The sequence below is a fragment of the Limulus polyphemus genome, unplaced genomic scaffold, assembly GCF_000517525.1.
Source record: "Limulus polyphemus unplaced genomic scaffold, Limulus_polyphemus-2.1.2 Scaffold8822, whole genome shotgun sequence".
NCBI classification, from domain to species: Eukaryota; Metazoa; Arthropoda; class Merostomata; order Xiphosura; family Limulidae; genus Limulus; species Limulus polyphemus.
The window spans coordinates 7,047-18,051 of NW_013674432.1; the positions used below are offsets into that span (position 1 = coordinate 7,047).

The window sequence follows — 11,005 nt, forward strand, 5'->3', positions numbered from 1 at the left end:
TTCAAATAACCTGCTTTGCCAGCGGCAGGTGGACGTGGCGATGAAAACGTCAAAATGAGAACATTGGTAGGCAGCATAACTCCGTCTTTACGAGTAGAGATATGACGCATCACAGAAACTCCTTGGGTGGAGAAACCAGCAAGGATCTCTGACCCTGGGATGTTCTTCAAGTCCCTCTCAACAATGACTCCTCGTGAGGAATTAAAAGAAGCATGGGAAGTAACCACAATGAGTATATATTCACTGTGTTTAGCTATGGATGTTTCAACCAAGATGTCTCCAGAACGAAGTTTCTTAACTGACTTTGGAGAGCCAGCAAGCCCCTCTAATCCCTTTTGAATGAAAAAGGGAGACATTCGCCCTAAATATTTATCAGACAGTGAATGCAGGATTTGGAAACGAGGTACAGGTGCACAATGTGGTGAAGACTGCTGTTTGGAGTCTTCAAAGCGTGGTCGTTTATCAATGAGCAGAGTTTTTCGATTTTGCTTTTTAAGATTTGGAGGATCTATAATAAAAAAGAGGGAGATTCAGAGCTCACTGACCCCACCCACCATGGAGTCCTACGAGGCACTACAATGTCAAACTAGAACACTGCAGCAACGTCAGGGTTTCGTGAAAACTATACCCAACAACTAGCAATGTCCACAACACCCGTTGAGAACGCCCAACACTGGTACTCAGTTGACCCTAGCTCAACAGGACCAGCCAAATGACCCTATGGGATCACCCGTCTACGGGAATTCAAGGCCAAAGTGGTGTGTTGCAGTGCCCCAGACACCACTAAACCAACAGGATCCTCTCCTCCCTTTCACGGGTCGCCACGCAGGTGAAACGTGTGGGTGGATGCTTAGATCCCAGAGGAAGTAACTGAAAATACAGAACCTTCCCCCGGAGGTCCCCTCACCACGTGCAGGAATCTACCTCGAGAGGATCTATGGGGACGAAGAAATAAGATTAAAAACATTTACAGTTTTTGCTTTGTTGTTATTATATATATATTTTGATAAACATCCTATTTATAAAGTGTTTTTTATAAATTCCTTTTCTTCTAATGTAAGCTTCTTTAAAACAAATCAAGAAATATCCTAAAATATCTTAACAAAAAATTTGAAACTCCCATAAAAATGTTTACAATTTCATTGACCATCCCTTACCTAGAACAACAAAGTGTAATACTTGCTAAACAACTTAGATCTTCAATAAAGAAGTTCTACCCACAGGTCAAACTTAACATCATTTTCAAATCATCCTTTAGGTTAAAACATCTCTTTAACACAAAGGAACATCTACCTATCTCTCTTCGCTCCTGGTTGCTATATAATTACATGTGTTGTGACTTCAAGGCCCCCTATATGGGGAAAACTAAATGATATTTTGCCGTTCAAATCTACGAGCATGAAAGCATCACTGAGGTCAGGTAACATCCTTTTAAGTCCACCCAATTCGGCGATCCTGAACCACAGAGATGAAACTGGATATCCGATAACTAATTCTTTGTGATGGTAATTCCAACCCTGAACTGTTAATCAAAGAAAGTCTCTATCCATAAAACAAATGTCCCTTGTTTTAAATACAACAGTATTTTAATATACTTAACTTGTTTTAAAGCAACTTATAAAGCACAAAAAGGAATTTATAAGAAATCACTTTATAAATAGGATGTTTATAAAATAAAATAATACATATATATAATACTAACAAAACCAAAAATGTTGTTTAATTTTATTGTTGTTCTCGCTTCACGCGACTAGAACATTATTTTAATTTTATTCTCGAATGTGTCAAATTATCGTTATTTTATCATGTCTGATGATGACCTAAATAGAAGGTCGAAACGTTACATGGCCATTTTTATATTGATTCTATTATTACACATTGCATTTTGAAGCAATCCGCTTAAAGTAGTTTTTGTAAATTTTACCAACGCACCTTAAAAAAAAGAGAGAGAAAATAAAACTAGTGCATTACAAGTGAAGGTATTTCACTAATGTATACATGGCACCGTGATAGACATTTTTAAACAAATAAGTTGCCTACAGATTTTTTCATTCGAAAATGAACGATAAATGGGCTGAGCATCTGACCTACATTTTATGTTATCTATCTATTTAAGTTTACATGTATTGTTTTTCCTTCTTGTAAATTGTGAGTATATTACTCTTGCACTCCTCTTTCAAGTTAATAACGACAGTAGTTGAAGTTCTTTACAAATTTTTGTTTCAATTGAAGACAAAAAAACCAGTATGTTTTGTTGTTAAAGGAAAACCAGCAATGTGCTTGACACTTCCTGCGTTAGTATAAATAGGTGTATACCAACTAAATGAGTTCATCTTCATTCAAGCTTATCTCAAGTAACTATTTATAATTAGATCACGGCTCTGGAACACGTAGTAACTTGAACCTATTAAAATATAATAGTCAGAAATATGATGAAAAAAAAAAACAAATTAAAATCTTTTTATTGAATTCATTCTCTAATAGTCGCTTCCAGAGGGCAGTGATGGCTTACAATAATTTGATACAAAGTTTTGCGGCTTTAGGCTAACGAGTTTTTTTCCAAACAAGATTGAAACTTTAAAAGGTGTTTGGCACGGGATATTGGAAGGACGCTAGAGCTTATCGATTTTCTATTGTAAACGACCTAATTTTCACGAGAAGTTCTTCCTGCGAGTTCAAAACAAAGCCGGTGTTTCTATCAAACATTCACACGATAACCTGAAGTGTTACGGTTTTCCTTCGAGATTTTCAGCAGCCGATTTTCGACTCTTACCCAAATTAAGGCGAACGTCGACTGCAGCTTCTAACTACGTGTATATATAAAAACTAACGTTAGCTATTCCACGATGCACCTGATTTAACGCCAAACGTGTCCTAGACCTCTAAGGGCCTACTGACCTGATTCTTTTTACTACCAGACGAAGCAAAGTGCAATATCCTAACGATGAACGGTAAGCTTACAGTATATAAGTAGAAGAAGAACGGGGTCTTCCCAATTTCCGTGAGTTGAACGTGGACAACAGAAGACAGGATGATATCTTGGAAAGTAAGTCCTTGTTTGGAAAGAAACAATATATTCCTGTCCTTTATACCTGTTAATATTATAAGGATCATCTTCTTAGCAATACTATAATGACGATCATTTATAAGGCCTAATTCCGTTTCATTTCACGGAGAGAGAGAGAATATTAAACTTTCCTATCTATTTAGGCCTAAACTGTCGAACTTTATGAAATCAGTGGTAATCCGAATCTAATCACAAACTACAGGTCTAATTGTACGTGAAGAAAGCAGATCAGTTGGTTAGCCTTAGTTTAAACGAAATACATTAATTTGTCAATTTTTGTTTTCAATGAAATATTTGAAAGAAATAGAGGTAAAAATCAAAATGATTAATTACATGATAATTTTTAGTTTAATCCCCACAATAATATACGATTTCCGACGGAAAAATGAGTTTACTGCATGATAAAATAATGAAACTCTCTCTTACTGTGAATTTTTATAAAAAATATTATGATGACACGGAAATAAAATTGTTGATTTTATCTATAATAAAAACTAAAAAGTTAAACACGGCTAGAATTCTAACCGTGTTTAATTTACAGTTTGTCGTACAAGGTTTCTCCTTCGCCTGATATTAATAAACATTTAATTCGGTCCACAGGTGCTGATCGTTCTGACACTGTTCCTTTTACAAACAGTTAGAACGTTAACTGTAGAAGACAAAGTTTCGGGAATCGAGCCTGAATCTTCTGAGAATATCGAAACAAGTTCATCCGACTCTAAAAAACAAACCTATGGTCGTCTGACTCAAGGGTCTCAAATAAAACCAAATTATGGAGGGGTTGGACAAGTGCGGTCCTACTTTGTTTTAGGACAACAATCAAATGGATATGGTGAAGGATTGAAGTCCAAACCTCTAGCCCCGGGTAGAATCTCAACTCCAGTTCAGACTCCAAGACGTCCATTAGCTCCAAGTAGATACTTACCTGCTCCACCTCCACCCAGCTACTCCTCTGCTCCACCTCCACCCAGATACTCTTATGCACCAGCCTCACCTAGCTATTCATCTGCTCCTACTCGACCTGGTTACTTACCTGCTCCAGTTAAGCCTGATTTTCCATCTGCTCCTACTCGGCCTGGTTACTTACCTGCTCCAATTAAGCCTGATTTTCCATCTGCTCCTACTCGACCTGGTTACTTACGTGCTCCAGTTAAGCCTGGTTTTCCATCTGCTCCTGTTCAACCCGATTACTCCTCTGCTCCAGTCCCATCTGGCTCCTTGAATCCTCCATCTCCTCCTAGCTACTCAACTTCTACAGTCCCAGCTGGCTACCTTCCTCGTGGTCAGGGACATCGAACCGTAGTGTTGGTGCCAGTGCAGTCATCCAGACCTTACAGGGGTCAACAAGATTTTGGACCCTCTTATCTTTCCCAACTTCCTCGCCCTACGGTACAGCTTCCAGGATACGGAGCACCAGAACCTCAATCTTTGTCTAAGTCAGGGTATAGGCCTCCACGGACTTTCTCCCAGCCATTACTTTCATATTCTGGACTTACTGGTTCGAATGGGGCAAATGTCAACTTATATAGTGGACCTTCTGAACCGACTCAAAGTGGAAAGTCACAATTTCCTGTGAGAACCTCTTCTGGTTACCGTCCAACTTCATCCAAAAAAACAAAACCCATTTCCTTCAAACAAGATAATAGCTTTTTTACACAAAAAAATAATCAATATGGACCAGGAGATCGTCCTTCCTTTCCAAACAGACCAGAGTTTTTTCAAAGTAGCCCAGCCAACAGTCCTTTCTCGTCATTAAAATATATAAGACCCCAGCGGTTTCCCGCCATTCAGTATGATGAAGATGGTAACCGAGGTCATTCACAAAGATCACCCTATTTTTGAAACTTAGTCATATAACTCGTCACCTGATGGAGGCTTCAAATAACGATTTATACCGTACTTATACCTTGAAGACGGAAAGGAATTCTATTACTTGTTTATATACAAATCTATTTGTACACATACATACATACATATATATATGTGTGTGTGTGTGTGAAATTTATGGTCTTACCTTTTATTGATAGTAATGTTGCACTGTGCATAAAACATACAATAGTCCAAAGCTATCTTGAAAACCGATATGGTCTGAAGGTTTTCTTTTTTATTATTGTTAACCTGTCATGCAACAAAACAAATGTATATATAAATAGGTTTAGGAATAACTAGGTTTTTTCTAGTAACGAACAGCTGGTAATTTAGGGTGTGAATAATAATTCCAGAGATTTCCAGTTGGTCAAAAACTATTTTGTTATCAACTGTGTGTCTAATCACCTTTAATATATTTTCTATGGACTCAGCCCACTGCATGCTTTGTATTTCATAGCACTGACGGAAGGATTCAGTTCAATACAACCTGTCCTGTATTATATTTCAAAGCCATATGTAAATAATAAAACTACTTTTTTATCATTCTGATTGTAGATATTTGATTTTGAGTTTTCTACTTGACAGTAATACTTAGTTTTACAATAGAACATTTGTATTGTACATAATTAGTGGCGCCGTCTAAAGGTATGGGTTCGTTGTAAATAAATTCTATAAATTTGGTTTATGAATTCAAGGTTCTTGAGGGTGTAAGAAAAAAAAACACAACATAAAAGCAAGTATCCTTCAGTAATCAGATAAGTAAGAAGATGGGACGAGAAGAAAAATCACGACATTTTAAATTTGAAGTGATCCTAATATAAGCTTCATTGATGCCGCAAACTGTAGAATTAAAGGCTCGTGCTGCATACACCAAACTTACTATAATCAATGAGTCATTTGAGGAGGTGTATGTACACAGCCATCTATAATTTTAAACTGATACGCTAGAAAGAAGATAGCTAGACAACAACGACTATCGCTACCACATTCTTCGCTTAAAGCACACCCGCAGCTCCAAAATGCGAAACATGTTTTATGACAACGAGACGCGAAACATGAGCTCTTGAATTGAATCACAATTCGGTCACGCTAGCCATAGGGCCACACCCCGAACTGGCCGAAATATTGTACATCGGTGCTCTCAGTACTTAAGTTAGCACAACATACTCTGTGGGATTTGAGTGTCACGCGTCTATATCATAGTGTGGGATTTGAGGATCCCGTGTCTATATCATAGTGTGGACTTGAGGATCCCGTGTCTATATCATAGTGTGGGATTTGAATGTCCCGTGTCTATATCATAGTGTGGGATTTGAGGATCCCGTGTCTATATCATAGTGTGGGACTTTCATAGTATGGACTTGAGGATCCCGTGTCTATATCATAGTGTGGGATTTGAATGTCCCGTGTCTATATCATAGTGTGGACTTGAGGATCTCGTGTCTATATCATAGTATGGACTTGAGGATCCCGTGTCTATATCATAGTGTGGACTTGAGAATCTCGTGTCTATATCATAGTGTGGGATTTGAATGTCCCGTGTCTATATCATAGTGTGGGATTTGAGGATCTCGTGTCTATATCATAGTGTGGATTTCAGTGTCCCGTGTCTATATCATAGTGTGAGATTTGAGTGTCCCGTGTCTATATCATAGTGTGGATTTGAGGATCCCTTTTCCATATCATAATGAGGGATTTGAGGATCCCGTATCTATATCATATTGCAGGATTTATTTTGAGTGTCCCGTGTCCATATCATAGTGTGGGATCTTTTTTGAGTGTTTATATCATAGTGCGGGATCTAATTTGAGTGTCCCGTGTCTATATCTTAGTGTGGGACTTGAGTGTCCCGTGTCTATATCATTACTTCTTTTTGCGAGTAAAAAACAGATGAATAAAATGATATTAACTATAATTCAAGAAGAACCTTTTGTTGTCGTTTGTTTGTGAAGAAACAGTTGTAAACCACTTTCTGTATAAAGTTCCACGTTAGTCACGTATATACAGGGTGCTAGAATATTATGTGACTTATTACAAACTTAAATCATGATAAGAGAGTAACAGTTACTGTTCCTGGAAGATGAAGGACACATTGTGTGTCGTTTTTTACTCTGTACTGTTTGTACACCTATACACGTGCTTTTTTTTTTGGGCCCTCACGATATCGAGTTGATATTCGATTTTCTTTCAGGTATTGGCCAGCGTATCAGACGTCACACTGGCTATTCGATTGGTCATCCTTTCACGTTGTGTCTCCGGATCAGTTACCTTTGTCCTGTAAATGGTGCTTTCATATAACGTGAAAAGAAAATCCCAAAAGCGTGATGTATAGCGACCGTGCGAGCCAGGGAAACGGCTCATCGCGGCTCCTTTCATGTATAACATAACTCTTGAAACTGTCGGTTTTAAAATTGTTATTATTAGAAGTATTCAAACTACGATATACACTACGATACTGTTATTATTAGAAGTATTAAAACTACGATATACACTACGATACTGTTGTTATTAAAGGTATTAAAACTACGATATACACTACGATACTGTTGTTATTAAAGGTATTAAAACTACGATATACACTACGATACTGTTGTTATTAAAGTATTAAAACTACGATACTGTTATTATTAGAAGTATTAAAACTACGATATACACTACGATACTGTTGTTATTAAAAGTATTAAAACTACGATATACACTACGATACTGTTGTTATTAGAAGTATTAAAACTACGATATACACTACGGTACTGTTGTTATTAGAAGTATTAAAACCACGATATACACTACGATACTGTTGTTATTAGAGGTATTAAAACTACGATATACACTACGATACTGTTATTATTAAAGGTATTAAAACTACGATATTGTAATTGTAATAGAATAAATGATTTTTTCTTTGCTAGCCACAGAAAGCACATAACATTTTCTGTCGCTGTATTAGTTATTCACATTTTGTGACTGCGCATGCGTTACACATGATTACACTTATAAAACACCTTCATACATCTGCTCTTCATCCACCACAAACTGTACGTTCCACCTATTAGTATCTTGTCGTGGTTTCAGTTCGTAATGCATCATATAGCTTTCAAGCCACCAAAATGGACACTGTTAGTCCAGCTGAAAGCAACTCGTGCACCATAGATGTTAAGGGTTAAAAAAAGATATGTTTGTGTGTCCCGTTATATCAGGGATTCTGATTAGTTGTATCTAGTTTTTATCAGAGATTCAGTTGTTTGTATCTTCTTCGTTAGAGATTTTGTAGTCACAGTCAGTTGTCCCTTCTTCATCGGGGATACAAGTAAAAAACGCACCGTTAAGTCATAAATCGTAACGCTTTTGTTCGATATTCACAATAATTTATTTTCGAGCTGTGTCACCTCGCCTTTGTTCTTAGGTTTCACGTTGTAACGCAACCATTTCATTTGTCTTTCAATTCTGCACAATATTCAACAGCGAATGTTGTTTAGGTTTCAGGTCCTAACTCAACCGTTTTCGCCTCTTCTATCATAAACTGTATATGTGGTTAACAAATCAAGTTTTTACTTGGAATTAAATATGTATGTATATCTAATACGCTGTAAATATAAGAGTTGAGTAAACTAGGTTCGTCAGCTTGGTATCTCGGGCTCGCGATTAGTTTGGTGTCTTACACTCGCTGACCCGAATTATCAGCCGGATCGGAAACTTGTTTTAAATGAAGCTTAGTTGGCGAGTGACAGGCACAGGGATATCAATATGTAAAACCTAAATTTGGCTCGTGAGAGGCTAACTGGGAAAGTTTAAGAATGAAAAAAGTCACAACTGCCTTCTCGTCTACATTATCATTACTTATCTAAAAAAAAAAATCATGCAACGTTAAAGTCAGTAACATTTCGAGAAAGTAACTAGCCTTTGTACTTTGTAGCCTGTGGCTACTTGTATACACCAACAGAGAAACCTGAGTGACCACACAAGGAACCTGTCACTTTTGTGGCGTATAAATACGAGTGCAGTGCAGTAGTTTGGGAACAAAACCAATTAAATGACAAGACAACAAACATGCTGTGTCTGAAATCAGTTGTGAGTATTTAGAAAACAGTTATTGGAGGGTCTATTATAGAGGTTATTTTTGTAATTGGTGGGGTTGATGTTTCTAAAATTAGTGGATAATTTGAAAATAATTCGGTTTTTGCTATGAATAAATCACTTTTCCTTTATTCTTTAAGATTTAACGGTCACTTTCGGCTGCTATTAGTTGTTTCTTCGTCTTTAAGGTTTTCATAATCACCATTAGTGTCCCTTCGTCTTAAATATTTCGATAATCACTAGTAATTGTCCCTTCGTCTTTAAGGTTTCGATAATCAGTATTAGTTGTCCCTTCGTCTTTAAAGTTTCCATAATCACTATCAGTGTCCCTTCGTCTTTAAGGTTTCCATAATCACTATCAGTGTCCCTTCGTCTTTAAGGTTTCCATAATCACTATCAGTGTCCCTTCGTCTTTAAGGTTTCGATAATCACTATTAGTTATCCCTTGGTCTTCATTAAGTTATTTTTTTTTCTAATCATCTATAAAATAATAGTATGAAACCAAATCTTTTCCACCTGAGTGTATGTAATTTGTTTTTATTGTCAGGCTCTCACTGTTCTGCTGGCTGGTCTCATCAGGGGAGGGGATGTGGAAGAACCAGGAGCTCCAGTTCCTAAACCACCATCACCTGGATTTTTTAGGTTCTATTTTGCCCAACCAAAGTTTAAACATGGATATGGATACGGAAAACAACCGGAAGGGTTCCAGAGTAGGTTAAACATAGGACCTGACGGCAGACCCAAAAATTTAAACTTTGGACAACCAGTGCAAGGAGGCCAGAGACCTGATGGTCAGCTTCCATATGGTGATGCAGAGGGAGGACTTCAACAGGATTTACAAAAGCAACTACAAAGGAATGCCCCTTACCTAGGGCCAGGTCCCAATGTTGGCAGTGGTCAGCCTCCAAGAGGTCCCCCTGGTGGTGGAAGGCCAGATCTGGAATCTCTGTATGGTGGAGGACAGCAACAAGGCGGCCCACTTCAAAGGCCTCCGGCCTCATTCCCAAAGCAGGCTTCACCATACTCATCCGCTATTCAAGGATTACGAGGAGTATCACTGGGTGCCATTGCCGGTGAGGGTGGACCACAAGGTCGTGGTCCAGGAGCACAATTTTCGCCGGCAGGCATATCGCTGGCAGCTTTGAAAGGCGGCGTCGAGGGCTTTGAAGGAAAAATCAGATCAGCAGCTGCAAATGAAGGTGGTAATGGACAACAAAGAAGTTATGGACCACCTCCAAGAGGATTTCCACCAGTAGCTGGACCTCCATCAAACTATTTCGGAGCACAAAGTTCTCAAAATGGCGTGAAAAATAGAGGTGCTGCCAATCTTCCTATAGGAGTAGCTGGTGTGTACAGAAAATAACCTAAGACTGGATTGCTATTGTACTAGCAACTGCAAAATTAAAAAAAAAGGTGCTGGAAGACTATAAACGCATGAAACTATGCTGTAGCTTAATGCAAATTATGATTTCGTCTAGCATCAGCGCTCTTTTCTTAATTTATACGGGCTCCAAGGCTTGAAATCTATATCTTTATTTAAAGTTTCTAAAGTCGATAAGTCATATAATTTATTCTTAAATATTTTATACTTCGTTTAAAACAAAAATTTGGTCAACTAAAAACAGTTTTTTTTTCTTGTTTTGTTTATTTCAAAGAAGAGCTGTGAACTTGGATTGTTCACCAATATTAATAAGAGTATATTTTGTGACTCGGGCTTTGAGGGTATTGGGAATTCCTGTAAACCCCTTGGTGGATGGACGAATTGGCACACTACGTGTGCTTCCTTGGAAACGATGACGTAGATGGAGCCACTATAAAAATAACTGAACAATTACTTTATATGAATGCTCAGGTACAAACCTTGTTATTTACTCGAACTCAGAAAAGTATTTTGTAAATGATAAATGTAATAAATGCTTTACACACGTTTATATATAAATAAAATCATATACTGAAGGTCAGTGAGTTTTCTATTCTTATATTTTTCCTGCCTTA

At 37.6% G+C, this 11,005-nt stretch overlaps 1 protein-coding gene across 1 annotated transcript; it reads left to right on the forward strand.

Moving 5' to 3' along the window:
- The first annotated feature begins 183 nt into the window (after positions 1 to 183).
- LOC106475574 (basic salivary proline-rich protein 1-like) lies at positions 184 to 10,373 on the forward strand. Its single transcript, XM_013936254.1, has 3 exons — positions 184 to 219; positions 3,668 to 4,639; positions 9,558 to 10,373. Exons 1-3 carry the CDS (start codon positions 184 to 186, stop codon positions 10,371 to 10,373), a joined length of 1,824 nt encoding a protein of 607 aa, XP_013791708.1.
- The last annotated feature ends 632 nt before the right edge of the window (positions 10,374 to 11,005 follow it).